Source organism: Mus caroli, unplaced genomic scaffold (genome assembly GCF_978045245.1).
Source record: "Mus caroli unplaced genomic scaffold, Mus_caroli_1 scaffold_7, whole genome shotgun sequence".
Lineage (NCBI taxonomy): Eukaryota > Metazoa > Chordata > Mammalia > Rodentia > Muridae > Mus > Mus caroli.
In genome coordinates this window covers 89926554-89954316 of record NW_028227262.1, presented here as the reverse complement: position 1 = coordinate 89954316, position 27763 = coordinate 89926554, and the positions used below count along the sequence as shown (strand labels likewise).

Genomic DNA, 27763 nt, shown 5'->3' with positions numbered 1-27763 from the left:
CACAGGCACCTGAACCCATATGCACATACCTACACTTGGAAACACACATCTACCCATAATTAAAAATAATACAAATAAAACTTTAAAATTCACAGAATTTTTTGAGAATACCATCACTTTGTGAAGGAGCAAGTTTACCTGCCAAGTATGCTGGCAGAATAAATTAAATTATTAATTGCAACAAAGCGCACTGAGCATATTTGTGTTAATGTGATATGCCGTCCTTGGATGCAGAAGCTGGTGACTAGGGAGTGGTGAATTCTTGCACATACCAAAAATGAATTAGAACAAGGAGTCTCCCACTGAAATGTTTTCAAAGGAAGTTCAGACATGTATTTTAAGAAATGAATGTTCCTTTCCACTTCTCTTTATAGTTAACATCTAGAAACTTCACAGCAGTAATCCCTGTGGGAAAGTTGAGGGGTTAACTCATGCTTTTAAAAACAGGATTTTAACTAAGAAGTGTATTCTTTCCAAGCTATAAAGCCAAGCTTCAGACTTTTAATCACCATGAATCTCTCTGGCAGATAAGCAAATCATGGATCACATAAAGAGTTAATGGTGTTACTTGATCTGATTATTATTCTTCAGGGGCTAAAGATGTAGGTCAGCAGCGATACACATGACTGGGTTAAATGCCTTGTTTGTCTCTGTCTCTTTGACTCTGTTTCTATCTTTCTCTGTGAGTTCTTCTCTCTCTCCCTCTCTCCTATGCTCTCGCTCTCTCATACACACACTGTCTCATTCTGTCTGTCTATCTGTCTGTCTGTTTGTCTCTGTCTCTCTTTCTCTCTGTCTCTCTGTCTCTGTCTCTCTCTGTCTCTCTCTCTGTCTCTCTCTCTGTCTCTGTCTCTGTCTCTGTCTCTCTCTCTCTCTCTCTCTCACACACACACACACACACACACACACACACACACATACACACACAGTTTTACAAAGAAATAAAACACGGATTTTAAAATATAGTCATCGTGACCTGACTCTTTGAGAACACTGTCAGACATAAATTTCTAGTTTGTAGTGCACATCTTTTATTCAGGGGATAATGTAGATATTTTATAAGTACATATAGAAATTAACAATGGGAAAATAGCCAGTCTATAGTTTGAATAAATGTACAGACACCCAGCATGAATCTGTAAAACATCTGAGTGACACAGGAGACTAGAGAATGTGTACTCCAGACAGACACTCACTCCATTTCCCTTCCTACTGCAGACTCTAGTTCTGTTATCCATTTATCCTCAGGGTTGTTAGTTTTAATTTTTGTTTTACTAAAAATAAGAAGAGCAAAAAGAATTAGAAGGCAGATTTTCAGAGAAGCTGTAGCATAAGTAAAACAGGAAGATGAATATTAGTTATATAGTTATTGTGACTGGCTGAAAGAAATGCAAAAACTTAGATATCAAGTTGAGGTCTCAAAGTTCTGGGATGGGGCAACTATGTTGACTGTTAATATCTTTTTGCTTTTGATTAATTTGGAGGAGAGTACTATATGAGTACCACCAAACATGAAAAGTTTTCCTAGCACAGCACAGAGGCCTCTCCGGCTCCCTTCCTCTGTCTTGCTCTATGTTCATCCAGTTTAAGCTTCATGTGGGCAGGAATAATTAAGATAGGTAAAAGAAAGGGAATGCATGTTATAAAAATTTTTATTTACAAAAATGTAAAAATGCTTAAAAATTAGATTAAAAAAACCAGTTTAAGCAACATGAAAGTGTTGTCTCTTGCTCTTTGGGCAAAATGTCTGTCACAGTTCTCTGCCTTCATCACTACATTCATTAAAAACAAATACAAACTTAAGCACTTTCTGGGCCAGTAGTCTTTCTCAGAACTCCTATAACTTTGTGACACTCCATTTTTTCTACACTAAGGAAAAGAGATAGTTCTTTATGGGCTGAAGTAAGAACTTACAGAGACCTCACTGACCAGGGGCCCATCGTGGTTGTCACTGAGCTCGGCAAGCCTGGAATTGGATTTCTGACGCTTGGGTTTGCTTCTTTCCCCAACGTAGTCACAAATATCGTCCTGGACTCTTTCTGCTTCCTGGCTGTTCAAGATGCACTCAGCACAGCTGCTGAAGCCAGAGGGGATATTCTCCTTGTTGATAAGCTCCCTGGGATGAAAAAGTAAACAGCTTATATCTTACTTTAAAATATAAAGGTGAAACTTTTTAATATAGTCACTGTATCATGTCTTACACACAGGAATGTCACAATCATGGACTTTAATTAATTTGTACTTTCAAAACATTACTACTTTAAACGCTACGACGTTTTCACAGAATTAACTTAGCAAAGTTTTTAATCCATATCACGGATCAAATTAAACTGCCAACACAGAACTATGGCTTGATAAATAAGAAATGATTGAGTCTCACAGACATAGCCGAGTTAGTGTAACTCCCTAACCGGAAAACTGTATCTGAGAATAAATGATTTTAACAATTAAGAAGAGATGCCATATTTTATTGTCAGCTCAACCACATCCCCCAGTGAAAGACAGCATTAAATATTTATTCTGCAATAAATTTATATCTTTATACCATATTAGAAAGAAAATTATGAATTAAAATCATCCTATTTCTAAAGTTTTACTATTTGTAGATAGTTTTAGTGCTGTATCATTTGGTTGTTTCTAGAATGGAATATATATATATGTGTGTGTGTGTGTGTGTCTATGTGTGTGTGTTTACATTGTGTGAAGATTTACATAAATTTACCAAAGGACAAGCTAAGTGAAGAGAGGAAGTGACAGGGTCTAGCATACAGGTGTCACACTCATGCAATGTCTTATGTGGATTGTTACAGGAGTTTGGTTGTAAATCTAAAATATGATTTATTCCTCAGATTCTGTCTTCTTACCCTGCATGTTTTCCAAAGCTACTAAATTTCAATTATAATTTTTAGTGGAGGCCTTATGCTTGATAAGACTCATCTGTGTCCCCTCACTATTCCTGTGTCAATGTTCTGATACCTAATATGCCCATAGTGAGAGAAAGGCTCCTCAGAAGCAATTCAGACATTCAGTGTGAGCTCTGTCCATGTAATGGACATCAGGAAAGCTTACACAGAGGAAGGCCATGTTAGAACAGTGAGAAGATAGCCATGTGCAGGCCCAGGATAGTGGTCTTGACTGAAACCTGCTCTGTCTGCACCTTTATCTTGGACATGCCAGCCCCTAGATCTGTGAATGAATAAACAGTGTTATTTAAAACAGTCTTCTATATATTTTGTTGTGGGAGCAAGCAGACTAAGACAGAAGCTGAAGAATACACACACACACACAACACACACACGCACGCACAAATTAGAATCAAATAGAAATGCTAATTTATGCCATTTGGAACACATGGAACAAAGAACAAATAAGCAGAATAAGCTGCTGAAATCAATAGGCAGCAAGATGGCAGTAGAGCTGTGCTCATGTGTTCCAGCTGTCCAGAGGCAGATCTTCTCTTTCGTTATTGCCTATGCAGCATCTCAGTCATGGGCACAGTGAGGGTGTGGAGCACAGAAACCCACTCCTTTCCAAGACACAAAACACACTGCAGTCATATTTAGCATGATTTAAATCTCACCTGGACTTAGAGCTCTGGGCCTTTTCTTTTAATTACTTAGATCTTTTTCTAGGTTTTCCCCCAACCCCCTGCCAATCCCCACACTGTATTTCTGTCTTCCCTTTTTATGTATACATTATACTCTAATAATAGCCATATTTATTATTCTCGTAGCTGAACATGCTTTCCTTTTCACTTTACAGCAGGCTTTTAAAATAATATTTATATAATAAACATTTGCATTAAATTCCCAGGTCATTGTGTTTAGGAAGGTTTAAACTATTTTCACTTAAAAATGATACCTTGCTATGAAGGAAAATAATAAGATAGAAATAAACATGCATATACTATTTACCTGCTAGCCATCAGATACTTTAAGCAAATAAATCAGACTGAAACATTTTATATACTAAATATACTCTTTAAACATTTATGCTTTTATTATCACAACCAACTATTTGAGTTTGATTTTTTTCTTGTAAATTTGACAAACAGCAATCATTTTCATGTAAATGAGTAATTCATAGTCTTTATTTATGCTCAGTGTTTCTTATATAAAAACTCACAACAGCCTCAGTAAAACTTCACCTACAATCAGACCATCACTGGCTGGGGACAGTGACTAATTGTCAGCTGTGAGTAGTGATGTGCAAAGCAACATAATAAAGCAAATTTATATCCTTAAAACACTTTGCTCCACAAGGTTAAAATTTGGTATTAAAATAGCACAAAGTCTAGATTAATTGTTCCTTTTTAAAAAAAAAAAAAAAAAGCAAAACCTGATGAAAATCGAAGCTAAATTGATTTAATCAGTTATAACTAAACTTTAGAAATAATACATGTCCTATAGGCTATAATACGATGAACCTTGTTGTCCTCGTGATTTATAAAATACTAATGGCTCCACTGGGGATATCTCAGAGGACCATGCATTCTGAAGTCATTACAAAGAGGAGGAAGGCAGAAAAAAGTTCTGCGATTGTAGTGCAGGTGCTGGAAGAATCAGCAGCTAGAAAACATGCAAAGCAAAGGTTAGAGACAGGCAAAGAACATTTTGGGAAAAGGGACAGCACAGGTGAGTGAAAGCATCAGGACACCCAGGCAGGGTATAGACTCTGCCAGCAAAGACTACAGGCTGAGGTCAAAGTTGGGCCAGGTAAAAACTGTAGCTTGGGGACCATGAGAAATAAATAAATTTGTTCAAAAAGCTCAGAGAAGACACTCAGTGTGTTCTGAATGTTGGAGAAGCCCTGTTCAGCTGCCTGTAATTGCCAGTATTCTCCTGGTTGGCTTCAGAACAAGATGTAGAACTCTCATCTCCTCCAGCACCATCACCAACTAGATACTGCCATGCTTCCTGCCATGATAATAATGGACTAAACCTCTGAACCCATAAGCCAGCCCCAATTAAACGTTGTCCTTAAGAGTTGCCTTGGTCGTGGTGTTTCTTCACAACCATGGAAACCCTAACTAAGACAGTAAGTCATATAGGAGTATCTGAATGCCCGCTAAGTTAAGAATGATCATAATGAAAACTTATGAGTTTTAATCTAGATACTGAAACAAGAGGAGCAGTTATAACTGTAGTATACTGACTGACTTTAAACAGAAAATCTCAATAGAGATTTTAGTAATAGTTTATGATATCTTACTTGTCGCAACCATGCCAAACATCATCCTGCTTCTTAAATTGATGCCCTCGCTGCCTGGTGGGTATAGAAGATGCTGATGACGGTCCGGGTTCTGAGTCCTCTGAACTTTGGTCTCCAGCGTTGCTGACATCAAAAAGATGCTCTTCTACTGCTGACCTGATGGTTCTTTCTAAGAGTCTAGTTAAAAACAAATAACAAGTTAATGAAGCAATCAAAGTGACTAAGCACAACGGGCCAAAACAGTGCCAACATGGGCATGTTCTTGCCTTGTGGTGTCTGATAATCTTTCCTTGTGTAGTAGATAACACCGTAGGTTGCTCTGCATTTGATGCTAGCATATTTACATTCTCTGGATTGGGACATAGAAAATGAAAGTCACAGTGACCACTTCACTTAGGCTATACTTTCCCCTTGTCTTCAAGTAATTTTAATAAATTTACAAAGCAAGACATATAAACTGCTCTAATTTAAGTCATTTTTAAAAAAAATGCAATATACAAATATTTTTAGATCAACATACCATTCAGCCTTTGCAAATGAATTACTAAATAGTGGGAAACAGAGATACTTCTGAATGTGGGTTTATTTTAAGGGCAATCATTGGTAATCTTGATTGCTTCATTAACTTAGTGGTATGTTTTGAACTAAGATGTCAAATCCAAATTATATCACTTTGCCCATTGACACTCCTCTATCTGACTCTCACAAATGTGCCAGTTTATGGTGGCAGAGCCTTTCAGTATATCTAAGTAATCAACTGCCGTTCAGTTTAATTCTGAATGGAAATTTCTTAATTTATACTCATCAAAGCAGGTTTTTCTTCACTTGGAAAAGAGTCACACTTTTTAAAAAGTATCTAGAAAAGAGTAACTTTCTTTAAATAGCATGGTTTTTGTTTGTTATGTTTTGAGACAGTTTTGCTACATAGAGCAGGCAAGTCTCAAACTTACAATCTTATGATAGCACCTGCCCTAGTTTCATCAAATAGTCCTTCAAAACTTCAACTTAAAGTTTTCCAGATAGGCACAGTTTGACTAAATGTTTCTTAATTTTATTAAAATATTTTATAAAAATTATTTGAAGACAAGGCGCAAGCATAACCTAATTGAGGTGTTCACTGCGACTTCTGTTTTCTGTGTCCCTATTGACTAACTGGCTTAGGAGAATGTAAATATATTAGCATCAAATACTGAGCAGTTACAGTGTTACCAACTACATGAAGAAAGATTATCAGACACAACAAGGTGAGAACATGCCCATCTTGGTTCAGTTCTGGAATCTTTACATCTGATGAAGCCAAGGAACGTTAGTTCTGCCTTTGTTTGCTTCCTCAACTAACAGAAAGATCCCAACTCCATCATTCGAGATCCCACTTCTTCTCCTTTATATTCTTTCCTCCAGACCACACCTTCCTGGTCCCTAACACTTGATTATTGCCCAGGGAAGATGCTATGAAAAGGTTTCCAGTATCTCAGAAGAAGAAGAAAACAGTAAGGCAGACAGAAAGGCTTTTGGCCAGATTCATCTACTGAAGTGGAAAATACCCAGATAGTGCCTAATACATGTTTCATGGCACCAGGGAGATAACCATAAACATGACAGAAAAGATCCTGTGTTAGCGGAGTTTGTACTTCCACAGAACAGGGCAGAGGGAACAGTGTGGCAGTGTGCTGTCTGATAGTGATCCAGGAAGTGATTCCTAGAAGGAATGAACCAAAACATGAAAGTGCTGGCTGGGCAGGGCCCAGCCAAGGGCTATCTCAGGAACAGAAAGTCAAGCGCCCAAATAAGAAAGCATAATGTGGTCAGGGAGGCAAGCAGGTGCAGAAGTCCCAGACCAGGGCAGGGCACAAAACAGGGCTGTGTTTAGCCTGCATGTACCTGGAAGCCTCTGAGGGAAGAAAGCATGTGCCAGATATAAGTAACCCAGGACAGCCACCGCTGTGAGGAGAAAGGACTGGGTGCTATCAGGCCTTTGCTTTCTTTTCTACATTCCTATAACAACAAAATTAAACGGACTGCAAAATAGCCACAAAGGTAGAGCCAAGGCTCAGTCAATATCACCCACTCAACACTGTGTGTGGTACACTGTAGGTCCTCAATAAACGAACGAAGTGGGAAGAAAAGTCATGGTTAATGCTTTAGCCTTTACTTATTTTTTTTCCATGACAAGATGCCTCCAGGGAACAGAGTCAGCTTTGCAAACATTAACTAACCCTGACATTGCTTTTATTAAAATAAACAAAAAGCTAGTAGTGCCAGGCATAGTGGAAAATACACCTGTTACCCTAGCACTGGGGTGTAGGCAGGAAAATTGCGAATTAAAGGCCAGTCTGGAGTACAGAGTAAACTAAGGCTAACCTGATACAGACAGCAAGACTAACAAAGAATCTAGTTGGTGGTTTCAAATGGGGAAGGGGGATTGTGTATAATGACAGACATACCTACTTTCTGGATATGAGCAGCTTGAAGATCACTGGTTGTTTATTATCTTAATCTTCCAATTCAATACAACATTAGAATTTGCTTTTTTTATTAATAAGTGGGAAAAGGCATAAAATGCTGTTCAATATAAAAACAAAGGACTTACTCTCCGGTTGTTGAAACATTGCTGACTTGGGATACATGAGCACTGTGAAGAGAAGCAGAGAGAGAGAAAATCAGGTTGGCTGATGGGTCAGAGATGATGAACCATCATCTGAAGGGATGCCAGTATGGAAGAATGAGCCGGGTCCCATGTCATCCTTGATGATCGCCACCTTGACAGGAGTCCTTCCACTGTGCAGCATGTAGAGGGGCTTGTTTACTTCTTCAAACACTGACCTTAGAAAACAGCTTCTAGCTCTAAGCCTGGTGCTGCAGCCAGGCCTGGTGGCCTTCTCCTTCCTTTGCCATGCTAATGCGATGGCTGCTGACTGTCTACCACCTGTTGTCCAAGGCCTGCAAGCACAGGCACGTTTCTAAATCTGTTCAGAACTCATGGAGGTCAGCAGGGACTGAAGGGGACAGAGAACAAGGAACAAACAGCACAACTTCCTACATAGCCATTTCCAACTTGAGTTTTCCACAGCGCATTTTCCTCCCGACATTCAAGATGGAAATTCTCAAGTGATAGCTCATGGTAACAAGTGGTTTAGCACCTTTGGCTGAATGTATATAAACTTCTTCTATTTTCTAAAAAGCCCGACTCTTTTAGGATAATTAAAACATATTCCACGCCCTGATGTGCACCTGTCTGAGCTTCCATGCCTAGGGAAGTTCCATGCTCACAAACCCAGGTGAGGGTCTGGGCTCGGCTATCTAAAATTATCTGTCACTACTTTCTCACAACTCGCCATGCCCAATTCCATGCTTAGACAAGATTTAAGTTCCTGTGCCTAAAAAGGAAGTTAAACATTGAGCAGATTTTTAAGTGTATTAAGCTAGTTTTAATAAAACAGCCTTTCCTTTTTTTTTCTTCCTGCTTTGCAGAATACACAGGAAGAGGATGAAGGTGTCTGAGAGATCACTTAGTGGCGACACTTCAACAAACGTAAGTGCTAATTCATTTGGTGTCATCTCAGCACATGCATGTACTGCTTCCGAATCATCTGCTGGCCTCTGCTCCACTGTAATTTCAGTGCCTTCATGTCAGGATCCATGTCTTGGAGGATTCTACCCCTTACCATCACAATCACAATCACACTCACAATCACAGTCACAGTCACAACCACAATCACCACCACTGCCACCACCCTCACCACCAGAGTAGGTGGAAGTCCTTACACCAGAGGGAGTCAGTAATTATACTTCATCCCCAGGTAGTTTTCATCAGGTGAGGTGAAGTTCTAAGTGATACCCACAGATAGGGAAAAACACCAAACCATTCCACTGTGCAAAGGAACGCTGTTGTGAGTAAGAAAAATGAAAATAAGAACAAACACACACATACATTAGTAAAGGCCCTGGGCACTTACTGTTTTCAGATACTGTGCTAAGTACTTTTTGCTCATATTTTTCTCACTTAGATTGTAGTATTCCCGTGAGGTGTGGGTTGTCTTTTCAGTCTTCAGTGAAGAAGTTAGGCAGTGTAACAACTGCTCTGGAGGCTAGTCACAGATGAGGCAGAGCTAGGAAGGTTGCCGCTCTGAACCTGAGCTCATTACCACATAGACTGGGGCAGGTTTGCATGTAGAGGCGAGGCTTAGCATTTGCCTTTGCCTTTTGGCCACAGTGCCTGTTATTCAGTGGTTCCCAGGCTCTGTGGCCAGCAAGAGGCTCTTGCTGCATCTCTCCTGGACTGGAACAGGCAGTCTGCCTTGGGATGTTTTGTGGCTAGCCCTCCATAAATCCAACACTGTATAATTAACTCCTATGTTCCTCAATACAGTTACACAATCTCAGTTTGGGGAGCCAGAATGAACTGAATAATGACCAGGGGAGACCTAGGAAAGCAAAGAGTCATAAGTGCTAAATCCTAAAGAACATTCCCAAAACAGCCGGCCAACCAATCTGCTGCTGCTCCCAGGAGATGGGCTACCTTCCCTCTCTATATACTTGGTTCTTAGTGCTGTTCTCTTTGCCTATTAAACTAGAGGATGCAGTTGCTTGTTTGTCTTGTGGTGGTTTGATAAAATCAATGATTTGATATGTGCTAGGCTGTGCCCTTCCACTGAGCTACTGTTCCAACTCAAGACTGGTATTTTTATGTTCTTTTGTTTTTTTCCCCAGGGTAAGAAGAAGCAAATCATGAAGAAAAAAAAAAAGCCACAAAAACAAAAGAGGCAGGTTTGACTTTTCTAACTGTCTAAATAGGCGAGTTAGAGCCTCAGCATGCCCAAGAATGACCCAAACCCTTGTTAGAGCAGGCGATTCATCTGGCCTAGGGGAAGTGGGGTGCTAAAATCTGCTTTGCAGAATTGGCCAAAAGCTCTACTATCAACTTACAGTCTTAGCTAGACTGCACTTTTCATGAATTCCCTGATCACGTGCATGCTATTGTTTGTTGGTCAGTTAAAGATATTTAGGTTCTTAGTCCTTGCACTAAAATTCTTTAGAATTTTATTTTTTAGGTAACACAGTAACTGCGTTACTTTAAACTGTGTGAACAAATTAATGAAGATATAATATTATTGTTATTTTTTTGTTTGCTTGTTTGTTTTGTTTGTCTGAGGTAGGTCTCTTATAGCCTTGGCTGTCCTAGAACTTACTTTGTAGACTAGATTGGCTTCCAATTCACAGAGGTCTGCCTGCCTCTGCCTCTGGAATGCTGGGAAAAAAAACAAGCACCAGTAGGCCTAGTTTATGCTAATTTTAGTGAATGAAAACCAGTTAAGATCTTCTTCATAACTTAAAAGAAAAATGACCTGGGGTGTCTGAGTCAGTCAGTGATTTCTCCCCAGGATAAAAAGGTGAATGAGCAAGTAACAAAACACTTAGTTACATCTTTTTTCAATTTTTTGCTATATTTATTTTTAATCAGATTTACGCTAACTTTATATTTTTACTTTTTAAAATGCAATATAAAATTTCTTGTTTATGTAGCTTGTGCATGATTTTAAGGAACTTAAAGATGAGCATATTTGTCATTGAGCATCAAAAAAAGTCTTGGCTCTGGAAACAGGATGAAGTCATAGGCAGGCCACTGGCTAGCTAAACTGCTTTCGACTGGTTCATATGGAAAAAAAAAAAGGCTTGGCTAGTGATATCTGTTTAGCTCCAAAACTCAGTAATGCCATCTCAGATTCAAGTTTACTGTTCTCAAATTTAAGTCATTGTAAAAGACTAGAATTGCTGTTAGTTTTATAATATAGTAGTCCAGCAGTTATACTAGATACCCAAATGGCTGTGGTCAAGCATCCAGCCACCTTTACAGTTCCATGCTAAGTGTTTAGCAATTCACTAATACAAAAGTTATAACAAAGGAGATGACAGCAAGAAGGGATGCTTTTAAAGCTGAGGTTCATTCGAGGAAGAAATTCTAGGGAAGTGCTGTAAAAGTAAAATACATTTGAGCAATAAACAATAACATACTATTATCTCTTATCTCCTGAAGCTTTTAAAATCTCTACATAAAAATAAGAATTAGTGTATTCATCATAACCTTTAACTAACTTGTTAAGCAAATTTCTTATACATTATAAATAGCATATGAGAGTTCACTTCTTGACTTTTGGTAAAGTATATACTAAAATTCGAAAAGAAGTAAGGTCATGTGTAAATGGACTCAATTTTGTTACCACAGTTATTGTTAGTGATGATGAGTCTGCATGTTCTGCAGTTTCAGTCATTTAAACTTGATTTTAAGCCTACAAACTGACATAAATATGCTCTATGGCACACTTGCTCTGAAATCAAAACTATAATTATGCTTAGCAACATTGGTCTCTAAAATTTGCATATATTGAGATGTGCAGATTCATGTTAACAAGTGAGTCTTTTATTAAAGTTCTTGGTTTGAAGGGGAAAAAAAGCTACACTCAAAGACACATGATGTGCATCCTCTCTTTCTTTAGCTTGTTCTCTTTGGTGGTATACCCAGTCCTAACTAGAGTATCACGGCTTTAACAAAACCCATGAAGGCTAACAGAATTGGATTTCTCTATAGAATGGAACACCTACATTTATTTGATTTAAAAAAAAAACCAACAAATGGGACAATTATGTGATCCATTTAAGCCTAAAGATCACATAACTAATCATCAAAATATCACAAAACATTCTTGATTTTTGTATTTAGCAAAATACAGTGTTTGGTTATTGTTTTCTAATACCAAAAGCTGGCCTGCAGAGTCAACAGTACAGATGTCATTACTAGATAGACCTTTCTCAATTCTATGACTTTAGTGTGTCCTCAGAGTGTCCCTCATGAAAGCTCATTCCATGCTTAAGTTTATTCCCTGCATTGTACCCTTAGCCATGGTTATCACATGCACAGGGTTCGCATGGCATTTTTATAGACAAACTTTGCTATTGGCTGTATCATTTGCATATGGTTGATATTATTAACATTTTGAACACAATTTTGTTTTAAAAATAGTATACACAGTACTGCACATACTAAATGAAGTACATACTACTGACCAGGAAGAACATATTTATCTTTATATATCCCTAATGTCACACTAATATCCTTTTGCATATTAATCATGATTTAGAGAAGAAAGAGTATTTTCTTTCCCGTTTTACCTTGATATTCTACTCAATACTTGACTGTCAACAGACTCATCTTTCGTTCAGCTCCTTTTGTTTTGCTTTGTTTTGTTTTTTAAGAATTCTCAGTTTTACTGACCTCACTCTGAATAGTCTGGCTTTATAGTGCCCTCATTGGAGACGCACATTATTCACAAAAGATCTTCTACTTCTCGAAAATTCTATAAATACATCTATTAATAATTGTTCCATTAGAGTATATTACTGCAGTGATTAAGATAATGGAAGTGTTTCTCAAAGCGCAAGTACAAGCATGAGCACAGGGGATACTGGAGCCATGTGCAGGGGGTGGTTCAGACTCTGAGCCTTTACTTTCTGAGTGAGGCTTTTTGTAAATTTTGTGTCTGGCATATTGCTCAATGTACAAACCCCATGTGTACATGCACTTAAAATCTATCATTTTTAATGTAAGAACTTACATGCTTTGATACCATGCTATTCGACAGAGTAGTTTGCCATTTTCACATCCTGGATAGGCTAGTTCCTGATATGTTTTCTTTGTCCTTTGATGTGTTTCTCAACGAGATGGTTACATACTAACTTTGTTTTCCACTTCAGTTTTCAATAATAGGATTTCTTTCTCAGCATCCCGGCAGATTTCAGCTCTAACTATCACTTCTAATATTACTTCTTTCATAGTTTTAATTTTTATTCTTTCCTTTTCCATTTTGAAAGGATTTCTCAAATTTTATTTTTATCCTATACCTGATTTTAAATTTTAGTATATGTTACTGAAAATTAGATATATTAATTATATATTATATTATGTTATATTATATTATAGTTACTTGTGTTTCTGTGCCTGAATGTATGTATGTGTACCTCAAGAATGCTGAAGCCCGCAGAGGTCAGAAGAGGTGTTAGATTACCTGGAACTGGAGTCACAAACAAAGGTTAGCCCTCATGTGGGTGCTGGAGGTAGAACCTGGATCCTCTACTACAAGAGTAGCAACTACTCTGAGGCACTGAGCCATCTTTCCAGCTTTTTTGTTGAGAATTTCATACACTAATACTGTATTTACATCATCCCCATCCCTCTCTCTACCCTGCCAATTACTTCCTCTCATTACCCTCAACTTCTCCCCAAATTTATGACTTCTTTTTTTTTACTTATTTTTAGAGATTTCTTTATATTTTATTTTGTGTGTATGATTGTTTTGCCTACATATTTGCATGTACAGCACATGTTTCCTTAGTGTTCATGGCAGTCAGAATCAGGTACAGAATCTCCCAGAACTGCAGTCCCACTGATTTGATTTAGTGTTGCCCCTATGTACACTTGCTTAGGGCTGACCACTTGGGATTGGATAACTCATCAGTAGTCTCAATCCTAGAGAAACTGATTCTCCTTCTCTTAGCAGTCATTGATTATCTGTAGCTATTCATTTGGGGACAAGACTTAATGAAATTTCTCTTGTGCACATCAGCATGTCAACTTGTGTTGTCATTATATAGTCTTGTTTAGGCAACTGCGATGGTGAGATTACATAGGTGCATCTTGACCATCCCAGCAAACCATCTCCAGTGATGCAGTAATGGCACTGCTCTCTTGAGGATAGCCAACATCCATCTAAGTGGTCTTAAGACCTTGCTTAATATTAGAGAAGTAATGCCTAGGACTGTAAACCTAATCAACTACCAGGGCTGGAGAGGAATTAGGCCTGAAGGAGAACCTAATACTACCAATTTCCTAAACTGGATTCTATACCTTATACCCACAGGAAAGTGTAGCTTCCATCCCTCACTAAAAACAAATAAACAGAGAAGCAAACAACAAAAACTTTTTACAACAAATGGAGACTCTTATGGAGATCCACATGTCATCAAAATGCCAAGAAAAAGCGACCATGAGATGCCTAGTTCTAGTTGATATATTTATGATGCAATCATATCTAAGGCTCAGGGAAAATTATGGAAGAAGGGTAGAAAGACTATAAGAGCCAGAGAACCAGGGTATCTGCTGGATCATGTCTTACACTTGATTTACTAAAAGTATCTGCTTTCTCCTGCTTCTCACGGTTTTTAAATGCACATCTAATGCCAATTTAATTAACTGGCTAAAGTGGTTTTAATGCTAATGTACTTCGTATACATCTTTGTCTTTCATTTCATATCTAAACATGTTATTTCCAACAGAGTCTTACTAACGTTTCAAAGAGGTTGGCCAGATCTTTGAGAAATTTTGAGAATAACAATATTGCTTTTCAAGTTTTCCTCTGACTCATAAAAAGTTGTTTTTATATGAAAAATTCAGAAAGGATTATCTTTATCTTTAATGCATTATTTCGTTGTGTAAATCCCAAGTCATTTCTTAGCTGTAAACCACTCTTTACAGGCAACAATGAATCAATAAGTCACTATCAAATAAACTGGGTGAGTAGATTTGCTCTTAGTTTGTGACAGTGTCCAAGTAGTTGTGGGCAAATGCTCTTGCTGATTATAGGCAGTGCATGTATGAGTCTACCCTAGGGACATGGACTAAGCTTTCTTGGGCAGATTTGATGCTTGCTTGAATATAAGAAGTAAACTGGAGAACGGCACACAAAGTTAGTTTGTTTTTATGCAATATATACTTTGAAATGCACACTGAATTCCATAATCCCCCTGTTCTTAGGGCTTTTTTTCCAAATGCTTTGGTTAAGTAGCTAATGTCCCAGGGGTATCCTCTCTCCTTTCTATTGTCTTATATTCTAAGTATTCTACTCTTTGAATAGATAGTGAAATTAAGAAGCCAGTGGGGAGAGAGGTGAAAAAGAACACACAACTCCTTTCTGATGACTCAAGTCTCAGCTCCATTTGGGGAATGGCACTTGTTTTTCTGGTCAGTGAAGCAGATAATAGAAATAATCTAATTCTGCCTTCTCCCAAATGGCTTCTTCCTTTTTTCTGGCTATGTCTATTTGACCAGAAGATGGAACATAAAGACTTCAAGGAGCACACAATTGGGCAGTCTTTGACACCCTGGCTTTCTTTGAAGCACTAGCTCTAAGTTTACTGCTGTTGTAACATCCTTGGAATTTAAGAAGGAAGTTGGGGGTAATTATATCAGTGAAGGTAGCCAGTCACCTGTTTAACTACAAGTTTTCAGATTGCATTCCAGTCAGAAGCTCCTACAGGGAGAAGCCAATATGAAGTCTTAGAGCAGAAGAACGAAATGGTAAGAGATTTAGGCACAACCTATATAAATGAATCAGTTTTTGCATTCCTTTGCTTTATCATGCTAAAGAAGAGCCAAGGGAAAAAAGCACTAACATTTTATATGACCTATCTTTTTCAGTAAACACTGAACCCAAGCCTAATGCTTTCATTAACATTTAGAGAATAGAGCCCAGAGTATATCTTTACCTCTTACTCTATAAAACGTCTGAGCAATGATGCTCCTATATCAAGAATGCAGGATGAAATCTCTCAAAAACTCTTGAATAATATCAGTTTCTCATTGTTGGTCATCATACTGAAAATTTGCTCTCTAGCTAGGTTTGCATATGAAAATCTGTTATGATGCATTTCAAATAGAGACATCCAATCCTACATAAGATTCAGATTCTTTTTAATTTTTTGTTTTGTTTTTTGAGACAGTGTGTCTTTGTTTAGCCTTGGTTGTCATGGAACTACCTCTGGAGACTAGGCTAGCCTTCAATTATGATTTGGATTCTCAGTCAGCAAGAAGCAATATTCAAAGATTCCTACATATTTCAAATCTATAGGAAAGGATATTATTATAAACAGAAATTAATGATTGTTGGTGAAGATGGAAAAAGATTGAATCTCTAATTTGTGATTATTGGAAATGGAAATTGGTGCTGCTAATATGCAAAACAGTATGGGAATTCTCAAAAATAAATCCAACAATTCTGTATGTATTAGAACTAAAAGCAGGAGTATGAGCTGGCAATTTGTACACCCATGCTCACAAGCTGTACTGTTTACAATAGCCAAAGACAGAAACAACTTGAGCCAGTGAGTTTGTGCAACTGGTAAAGGCATTTACTACCAAGTTTAATCTGAGTTCACTCCTTGGGACCTGCCTTCAAAAACAATGGGCTTCTGACACATGCTACAGAGAGGATGAGCCTTGAGGATATTATGCTAAGGGAAATGTAATAGTCACAAAAGGATAAATTCTGCTTGGCTCTAGTTGGGTGAAGTACCTACAGCATCATAGATATAAGACAAAGACAGAATGATGGCTACCAGGGGCTGGGCTTGAGAGAGAAGTGATGAGGAATTAATGGACCATGGGCTAGCATTTAGTCTTGTAAGTTCTGAAGGGTTTCTAGTGATGGATGGCAGTGACAGGTATCTAACAACAGAATGCATTTAAAGAAATCGCTGAACTGTACATTTAAGATGATGGAAATGGCAAACTTCAACTTATATGTGTTTTATAAAACATCAAAAATAATTAAAATTGATTTGATGATTGAAGGGTATGCTATTTGCATTACACACCCATACACACACACACACACACACACACACACACAGCAGCTGAACTCCATAGTTTCCCTTCATCTTAGACTATTCCAGTCAAGAAGAGGAAGGGAAAAAAAAGATAATTCTTTGTGCTTGAAACTGTCTGAACACTTATTTAATTTCTCATCTGGTTAAAAAATTAAGTATATACTAAATAAACAGCTTGTTTGTATACTCTGACAGCCTATAACAAATCTAGCCATTAATAAAATATCTGGGGTACATACTTGTGTAAATCATTCCATGATAATCAACTTGTTTGTTTTGAAACAGGCCTCACTATGTAGCTCTGACTGTCCTGACACTTGGTGTGTAGACCAGGCTGGTCTGTAACTCACAGATAGTAGCTTGCTTTTTGGCTCTTGAGTGCTGGAATTAAAGGTGTATACCACCCTACCTGGCTGATAATGAGGAGTTTTAGAAAACATATCTTTCAAAGGCAAAAATCAAACTAATAACAATCAAAATTTAAAACTAGAAAAATACAACAAAAACACCACAATCCTACAAATTATAGCATAAATTGTTTAAGAAGGTATTTCCCTCTGCCATAAAAAAGCTGTCTACAGGGTTTTAAAGTTATCTACATACAAAGATAGGAATAATATGACATAATTTCTAGATATCTTCCTGTTTGTGGTACAGAAAATCAAACCCAGGACTTTGCCCATTTTCTCATTGAGCAACATATCTAGCCTCATATAAATTTTACAGAGGTTTAAGGCTCCACCAATTAAAAATGGGCAAAATCCTAAAGAATGATCTTGCATCCCAAACAACTAACTGGGAAATAAATATATCAAAATCCTTTCAAGACAATTAGAAGGCGGATAAAACCCTGACCCTGACACAAGCAAGTCCATACTTGCTGATAGAAATTTTGCTTTGGTTTGAACTAGGAAACTAGGAAGAACTGGACCCTTGCTAGAAGACAGGCTGAGTTTGCCTATCAGGTGCAAGCCTGAGAAGCCTTGTGGTTGGAATCAGCTCAGTAAGACTGGCTATAGCTTGGCAGACCCTGAAGCAAACATCTCAGACTTAAATGAAGCACAGGCCACACAGGCCGTCCAGGAATTTGTGTGGAACTCAAGCATAAAATCTGTTGGATAGACACCTGGGGCCTGAAGGTGGGTGGGGGTTGAGCATGGGGAAGATGAAAGTGAAGGCAGAGAGCTTTGGTTCCGGTGGAAATCAGTCCTAGAAGCCCAAAGCCAGGTTTGTAGACAGTGAGAACTCAGACAAATGGAAACATAAACTAGTCAAAGATCCCAGCCAGATCTGACCGGATGCCAAGAGGAAGAAGGTAGACAGCAACAGGCAGAGGGGGCATGGGAGAACATCAAGGGCAAGCTGCTTTGATGTGAATCTGATCAATGGAGTTGGGGGTTCCTGTTTTTGGATTCCAGCCTAGAATCTGAAAGAGAACAGAGTATGGACGTGCTTGCCAAGAATGTTCCTGTTCCTGTGTAACGTGCAGAGGCATGTGTTTGTTTTGCTTCAGCCTTACCAAAGTTTTGCTTCACTTTCTGTTCCCCTAATTGTTTGAGCAGGGCTGGCTAATCCCAAGGGAGCAATCTGGGGAACAATGCCACATATTATCTGAGCTACTGTAACTGCAGTAAACTTGACACATAGTCATAGCAGGTGTTGCTCTATAGCTATTGTTTCCTTTCCCTTCAAAGAAAGACACCTGGCTCTCTGTTGACTTAGGGCAGGCTGAAGAGGGACTGTAGTGGACAGTGAAGTGTTACCACAGAAGGTATTTACTTAGACTCAGGGTGCTAACAGTCCTGCTTTGTTGCAGAAACATCAGAAGCAAATGAAATGCCCAAGAGAGAAATACAGGGCACAGCCTGACTATGAGGTGAGCAGCAAGTCACAGAAGAAGAAACTTACTCATGGTGAAGCAAAGTGAGGAATGTGTGCCCTCATATTGGTTCTTTGTCCCTGCACCCAACTCTCTCCTCCATCTAAACCTGGGCTCTAATGCCTCCATTGGTACTCAGCAGCCTCCTTCCAGGCCCTTCCTCCACACTCTTACCTCACCAGATGAGCATCAGTGACTAGGTACCTATCTGTGTGACCTGCCTATATGGACCTTCTGCTCCCTTGTCTTTGAGAACAGAGGACTGCTTTGCTCTATCTTCCATCTGTCCTGATCCACTTCATTTTCAATGAAGGCTGACTCCTCCCAGACTGCAACCAGTTGAGTTTTCTGTTCTATTTTATGCTGATCTTCCAGAATCAATCTAACTAATGACAGTTGTTCATCCCTAACCACTTTGCCTGTATCCTTATAGATGGAGCTGCTTGTGCTGTGTATCAGAAGGTATATCTTATCTGTTAGTTAGGCCTGTTATTCCCTTAAGAAAAATCTAGTGAAACCACACTATTGACATAGAGTATACAGCATTCAGTACTCAAAATTACTATTTTGGAAAGTAGCAGGTTGCAGCAATCAATCCATAAAGTACTACTTTGAATATAAAGAAATTAGTATAATTTTAAAACCATCTTTAAAAGAATCAGTGAGGAATTTATGAGTCTTGTAATAGTTCTGTTTTGGGGATTGAAGCAAAGGATTCTGAGTAATAAAATGATAGCAAAAATGGAAGTTGCAGACACATGAAAATATATTGAAAACAGCTAAGCATGTCTCTTGCTAGACATAACACAAAAAAAATATACACTTACTTACAAGCTGTTCTTCAGCAGTTATGTCATATTTCTAGCTAAGAATACCCAGCAGAGATGAATAATAACTGGCAATCGCCTTTCTTTCTCCTACTTAAACACTTTATGCTAGAACAGCAACAAAGTCTACTTCAAACTAGCTATTCCCCGTAATCATGGGGTGGTCTTGTGTTTCCTCAGTAGCTTATTTTAGTTTCCTATCAAGTGAAAGAAGTAAAACAAAGTTAAAATAAACTTGTGCCAAACTAATTCTTATATCATTTTTTGGGACAATCATATAATGTTACTCAGGGAAAAAACCCACTTTTGGAATTTTAATTACAGGTTAAATAATTACTGTTTTTGCTTCCATGAAACAACGGCTCCCCTTACTTTGAACTTTCATTCTCTGAAAACAGCAGCTGCTCCTCCAGCTTCCTTCTCTACTGTGAATGTAGTCTTGTAGGAATACTAGTGCTTGAAGATGTGTTTGTATTATTTGTTTATTTATGTGTGTAATGTCATGGGGTGTGTGTGTGTGTGTGTCTAAGAAGGTGAGAAGGCATTTGAACCCCTGGTGAGGGAGTTGCAGGAGATTGTGAGCCCTTTGATGTGAGGGATGGGAACTGAACTTAGGTCCTCTGGAACAGCAGAAAGGGCTCTTAACTGCTAAGCCATCCGTCTGCATAGTTTTTTTTTTTTTTTTATTCCTAATGTTCTCACATTTTAGTGTTTCTGATCCTAATATTGAATAGAGGAATTAGCCTGCACTCAAAGTCCAGTAAATACACTGTGAACTGTTTTTCACTCTCATTTACTTTCTTTCTAAAATTTTTTGCTTTAAATTTATTTTTATTTTACGTGTGTGGATGTTTTGCCTGTACATATATGTGTTTCTGTCCTGTGCCTGGTGCCCTGGGAAGCCAGAAGGAGGTATCTGATCCCTTGAAATTGAGAGTACAGACTGTTGGGAACTACCATGCAGACTCTGGAGTCAGACTCAGGCCCGCTGGAAGAGCAGCTCTTAACCATTGAGGCATCTCCTCAGCCCCTTTATTTTACCTTCAGTCTACCAATCTAGAATTTCTTTTTACAGACAGTATTAAAGACATATTCTAGTCTAGATGAGAGAAAAATTCACAGCTTTATACTGTACACAAGTATATATCTTTGAAGACTTAGGCCTATTTTTGCCATTTACCTTAAATATAGCAAACATAAAATTATCATTAAATACTACTTAAAGCATAAATTGTTCTCACTTAGAGTTACAGGATTAGAAACGTCGGAGAAAGGCTTAGGTGCATGGCCTAGTGATTCAGTCCTGAGCTCTGTGAAGCTTAATTTCTCTTACTAGACAGTAATCACTTTGATATTACCACCCATGTTTACATAATGATCACAGAGTAACTACAGACTCTGGGATGCCACCCTAATATGCCCACAGTGACTGCACAGCTGACATTAACCATGATCAGAATGTACAGATTTAGTTTGGATGAAACCAGGATTTAAAAACAAAATAGAAAACAACAACAACAACAACAACAACAACAACAACAGACTAATAGGCTATCTCAGCCTGAAACCAGGTACACAGTGTGTTGAAGGGCCAAACACTGGGGAAATTAGTCATTTGACTGTACCTGGCATTCTGTGACATATGTCTAAACTATTGGTGGTTAAAATAAAGTCTAATTCTAACTTTGTGATGACTGAAAAAAATTAGTTTAGGTAAATAAATAATAAGTAGATATAAAAACCTATGTTTTGTGTGTCTTTAAAATGTAGACTTTAAAAGTAAGGCAAGAGTAAAATGGACAGCATTTTTAGTTTGTGTGGTTGTATGATATTCTATGACAGTGGTTCTCAGTTTATGGTTTGTAACTCCTTTGTGAGTCAAATGACCCTTTCACATTGGTCACCTATCAGACATCCTGTATACTAGGAGATTTACATTATTCATTATTCACTATATATATTCATCAATATATACATTATACATTATTCATGACAGTAGAAAAATTAAGAAAAAAAATTATGAAGTAGCAACAAAATAATTTTATGGTTGGGGGTTACCATAACATGACGGATTGTATTAAAGAGTCACAGCATGAGTAATGTTGAGAACCGCTGTTCTAGCATATTTTAGAGGCCTTTGAAGTGGGAGGATATTTAGGCCAGAAATGCAATAAGGAAGACTTGGTTCTAGATTTCAGTCAGGTGGCTCGAACAGAAAATATAAAACATCCCAAGGACATGGCAGGTGCCCAGTCACTGGTGACATCACGTTACTTCTGTCCTAAATTCTGTTAACTTGACCTGCTGCTACTAATAGTTGTTACTCTGGACTTGTAAATGCTAATAAACAATCCTGAGCTCCAGAAGCTTATAGAATATTTAGTTTATTCTTCCACTACTGCCCAGAAAATGAGCAAACATAATCCATAATCCAAGGCTTTTTCAGGGTGGTGGGGACTGTTTACACACACACACACACACGCACACGCACACGCACACGCACACACACACACACACACACACTAGATCTCTGTATTTGTGCCTGTGGTGCTGAGACTGAGCCTAGGGCCTTGTGTATAAAAATAACATTCTCCAGCTGGGTTTCATGCCTGGCTAGGTTTTAAAATTTAGGTTCCTACTTTAGCATCAGGCACTTCTGATAATTAAATTCTGAATTTATAATAGAAATCTTATTTGAGTCTTTTAATTGTATTAAATATCAAAAATAATTCCCCAAGCACCACACAAAACCAAATGTGATGCTGTATGCTTGTAATCTAGGAACTCCAGAGATAAAAGCAGGAAGATCTAAAGTTCAAGGTTAGCTTCACCTGCATAGTGAGCTGCAGAACGACCTGGGACATATGAGGCTGTCACAAAAAACAGAAGAAAAAAGAAGAAAGGAAAATAAAATAAAATGGACAAACAAACCCAAGGGAATCTTAACTCACTTCTATGTTTTATAGCAGATCAAAATAAGACACAATCAATTAATACATACCTCAGATAGAAAGGTGATAAAGGTCTTTCATCTTCTTGTGAGCTAAAAGGAAACACATGTGTATTAATATAACTTCTATTAATACAACATCTATATTTTACTAAAACTCTGTTTTACCTGTCACAAATAGTGACATATTACTGCTGATCGTATATTAGATTCAAGTTAACAAAACACTCTCCCTAGGATCTAACCAGCATGAATGACTTCTTCAAAGAAGCCAGGTCATCAGATGTATTCTCCGATAAGATGGTTCTCTGTAAGTTTACTAACACTAAAGTGTTTTACATCACACTTCCAGAAGCAGCTTTTTACCATATTTTCCAACAAGTCTAACTAGATACTCATATGACACACAACCCTTATAAATGATGGCAGACAATTATTTTTGCAACGTTAATTGTAAAAGTAAGATAAACGATGACATACTTCTGTTTAGTGCAGGATACTTACAAGACTGATTTCCTGGAAGTGAAAAGCTCATTCCTCTGAGCTAAATCTCATGGTATTTGTTCTTCTGGGGTTGCTCTACTAAGTATTGTGGGAGAGAAAACCATGCCAGGAAGCTTGGTGGGTAGAGTGGGTTGAGACCCCAGAAACTTGTGGTTGCACACCTGAGATGGTAGGTACCTCCCTGCTCCCTGCCAAATTCCTGGCCTGGAACATGTGCCACACTTCCCACATATGCAAATGGAACCTCTGGTCAGGTAGGCCCAGAACAGAGTTCTCAATGCTAATGAAGTACCTAGAGACCCTGGGAGTTTAACCAGTAAGCTTCCCTTCTCGGACATTCCTCCTAGCAAAAGGATCTAATCTCGGGTCCACCCTGAGAAGTTAGTATGGTAAGCATCCATTTTCCACAATGAATGGTCAATAAAGAGTTTGGAACTAAGGACTGTTTCTTTCATTGAGAACCACCATGGGGATCATGGAGCAGGCCTTCACCTACAGAGCTGCTGCAGAAATCTCCCATAGTCGGGCCATCTGTGCTCCCGGCCATAACAGCCGAAAAGCTAAGGACCTTCACTGATGAGCAAATCTAGAGCTCCCATTCCCTCCCCCGGTCCCTCACCCCCAGCCCTGGGCTAGGGCCTCTGACTCTCCACTGAACTCATCAAGACCCATTGGAGCATAAATGTCCAGGAGTTTGGGAGCACCTGGTCCCGACCTCGTAGAGGGTGTGGACCCCCAACATTTCATTCCGGCTGGGAGTCCAGAAGCCAGGGAATACCAACTTCAGCTTTCTCACATCTCAGCCTGCATTTTTCTACCCTGGAGCATCATATTGGTATATTGGTGTTTCCCTGAAGCTCAGCACCTGGCTCCCCGTTTTGCCTCCCCAGTGGCTACGCCCAGTGGTGAGGTGGGACTCAGACCCACAAGTATAATCTGATAGGGATAACAGGAGAGGACAAAGTTTCAACACAGTTTAAGTCCCTCAAACAAGATGGAAATAATAGGAAGCTTAAAAAAAAACATTTAATTTTATATGTAAAATACATGCGAACATTTTCTTTAACATGCTTTTCTTCTAGTAAACTACCTTTAATTATAAAAGCACAAAGTGAGTTTCTCCTGCTAACTCAATTTCTTAAGCATAACTCATGAAAATGGAAATGTTGGATTCAAGTGGCAATACTAAACTGGAAGTAAACAAGATCTTACTTCAGTGATATAATCTCTCACATACATACTTGTCCCTCTCTCTCTTTTCTCGCTCTCTTCTCTCTCTCTCTCTCTCTCTCTCACACACACACACACACATACACACAGAGACACACACATACACTGTCTGTCTGTCTGTCTCTCTCTCTCTCTCACATATACACACACACACAAACTCAAACACACACATTGTCCTAAGAGTTGGAAAATGTTACATTCTAGCTAGACTTGGGCATGTATAATTTGACACACTATTTTTCAATCTCCTATGATTTTTGGTTTGCAATTTTAATCTTGTTTGGATGTTCTCTTGCCCATGTTGTTAATAATACCTATGTTTCATAGAACATGCATTCATATACACAGGCATAAATTAGCTATGCTAATTCTTCCCATATGAGAGGTGATGCATCACTTCATTGCAGAATAATGTGGATGAGCTAGGGGTAAGGCTGGTACTGTTCAGCCGTAACATTTAAGAGTTAGAGGTGATCACTTCTGAGAAATAAATATTCAGCTTGGCTGGCATGAAGCTATTTGAAGCAATGGTTTTGTAGGGAGCAACTACTTTAAGCTAACCTCACAAGAAATTTACACGTTTGACTTCAAAGTATTCCTAGAATACGCTTGACAAAACAATTGGACTTGTTCTCTAAGCAAGGACTCTGTATCAAGGAGACATTATGGCCAACATTGTGCCAAGAAAGCTGCCAGTATAAACCTGCAATGATTTCATGTCACAGGAGAGGAATATTGCCTTGTGTTTTGAAGTGAGAGCTGTTAACACTAACATAAAACAACTTACAGTGAATTGGCATGCTTAGCATATTGCACTTTTGTGGGCATTAAATCAGTCATATTTGTTTGTTTTTTAAGTGCTAAAAGTTTGCAAGCATTCCAACCTCTGACAATGTTTTAAGACATTGTTATCTACAAAGTTTACATGGGAATACAGCGTTGGAATTAAAATATCAATCACAGAAAAACTCAATTTTAAGTAAGCTTATGATTTGGTTTTGAGCCACATTTGGTTTTGAGCACATAGCTGTGCTGGGCCATGTTGCCAGATAGCACAGGACTCTGAACAAAGTTGTCTTCCTGTGCCTTCCACTGATGTCTTTGTAGTTAGGTGAGTGCTACACTACTTTGTAGCAAACAGAGGCAGTCTCCTTTCCCTCCTCCTCCTCCTTCTCCCCTCCTCCTCCCCCTCCCCCTCCTCTTCCTCCTCCTCTTCCTCTTTCTCCTCCTCTTCCTCCTTCTCCTCCTCTTTCTCCTTTTTCTCCCTGTACATACCTTCCACACAAATGCAATGAATTACTTATTGCCTTTGGATCCTCATAGAGATTCTCACTTTACTTGCCCTCATTTATTCAGAAAAGTATGCTCAAAGTAGGGGCATAACTCATCCAGGCAACAATGAGTGTAGAAGACTAGACAGGTAGGGAAGAGACCCCAAAGCAGTAGTGCAGAGACTTTTCTTGGTGGAGGCTGAGGATGCTAGTTCTTGGCTGTGTTGTCTTTATCTCTTGGCTGGAAGCTGTATGTGAGATTGTGACTGGGAACTGGGCAGAAGCACTGGATACCTGATGGCTGGGCCATCCAAACTGACCAGCTCATTCTCTCCCTATGGTTCAGTTCAGTGCCTACCATAGATTATTTAAAAATGTCCCCAGAACTAGCAGCTTAATGGTGTCCTATGCTCAGAGACCCTTCCTGCTTACAGGAACTCTGCATTCACTTTCTCTTAAGTTCCTACTATGAATCTATAAAAACTTCTTTCTAAATGGTTCTCAACGTTCATTCTCTAAAGTCTCTAGATAAGAACCTGAAAGCTATTGGCCTTGAGCTACTTAGGTGGTCATTCTGATTTCTTGGCTCCTAGCCTTTGAGGAAAAACCCTGCTGTTCTCAAACACACCCCAATATTACTCTATCAATAACTGGCTAGTGCTGAGTACAATTTATTTTTATTCCCCAACCTGTTTTGGTCCTTAATTGTCTTCTAATTGATTTTAATTATCAAAATAGCTTATCGTGGGCCAGGGATGTGGTTTGGATGTTTGAATGCCTGCCTGGAACTGGTATTAAAGGTGTGGGCCGTCATGCCAGTCCAAGAATGTCTCATGATGGAAACACAGGTTTAGATCATAAGCTAACATTGTTTTAGGCTATGTTGGCACAAAGTAAATTCATCAGTGAGGCATGAAGTCAGAAACTACAAATCATAATGCTGTCACTTTGATCAGTTTTTAAGTGTTCTAAAAAGAAATTAAAATAAAATGAAGTAGACTTTACGTTACATTTTATGGATAACTAGTATATATCAGAATGCAATCCATGTATGGAGAAACAAAATATGAAAAGAAAATGAGGGTAAATAACTCAAATTGATTAAATAATGAACATATTTCTTCCTTTTTGCTCTTTAGAATTGCTCTTGCCTGGGGCATAGCTATATAATTTTTGATAAAGTTGTGCATTTGAAACAACTAAATCACAGATTTTAAATTAATCAAATCAGTTAACTTTGAAGAATAATTAGCTACCCTGACTTTGGAAGTCACTCTAAGTCAAAACCCACCAAGGATAGTGCTTTTTCACAGCACCAAGAAAATGAACTGTTTCACAAAATTTATAGTTCAGAATGGGAAACACTCTAAAGATCATTAATTCTATACAGTTGTTAAAACAAATGCATTTTTGTCCTTGGCCCCAAACTACTTAGATAAATTCCTGACCTATGTTCATTTTCTGACAGTCTTAGTCATGTCCAAAGACACTGAATGACTTCACTTAAGTTCTAAATTAAGTATAATCCTTTGCTTGGATTCTAAACTTAGAATTCTGATTCACTTTTAAGTTTGAAAAACAAGCACATACGCCACGCCATGTGTGGTGTGTGGATGAAGAAGAGAGCTGGGCTGTAAGGCTGTGCAGTGACAAGCTCTAACAGTTTGGACAGTTTGGGATTTATTTGTTCTTTTCATTGTTGTTGTTGTTGGGTTTTTTTTTTTTCTTCTGCTATTCATGTAACACAAGGAGGTGCTTAAAGGTGTATAGTTTCTTAAAACAGCTGCTGTGGGGAGAATGTTTAGCACAGACCCCAAAAGTCCACATCTAAGAAGTTACAACTGGAGTGGCAATAACTCAGATATCAGGGTTTTAGTGGACTCTTCTCACTACGTAGTCAGTGGGCTCACTTACTATGGCCAGCATTGATGAATCATATACGTAAATGGCACCCACCCTTGGAATCTTTTCATGAGCTTTGGAACCACAGAATGCAGTGTCTATCCAGATCACTAGATAGTAAGCTAACTAGAAACAGAAACAGCATGGTGTTTTATGTGGGAAACAAACAAACAAACCAAAAACCAAACCAACCAACCAAATAAGCCAAACCAAAACCTAAAAGCTGTTGGGAGAATTCCCAGAATAGGGTATTCAGATGCATTTCCAAACTGCTGTCCCACTCAGTGTCAAAATTGAATGTTAACACAAGCAATCCAAAATATTCTACTTTCTA

The 27763-nt window shown here is 38.4% G+C and overlaps 1 protein-coding gene across 3 annotated transcripts in view; it reads right to left on the bottom strand.

Moving 5' to 3' along the window:
- Positions 1-27763, bottom strand: part of Fam13a (family with sequence similarity 13 member A) — a 90226-nt gene that overhangs the window by 49028 nt on the left and 13435 nt on the right. The window contains exons 2-5 of one of the 3 annotated variants that reach the window (XM_029478400.2): positions 22574-22615; positions 7802-7843; positions 5212-5388; positions 1915-2116 (exon numbers count right to left, since the gene is read on the bottom strand). In XM_029478400.2, the coding sequence (XP_029334260.1) occupies positions 1915-2116; positions 5212-5388; positions 7802-7843; positions 22574-22615 (463 nt within the window). The remainder of the gene's footprint in view (positions 1-1914; positions 2117-5211; positions 5389-7801; positions 7844-22573; positions 22616-27763) is intronic. The other 2 variants (XM_029478401.2, XM_021164985.3) reach the window with 2 other exon arrangements.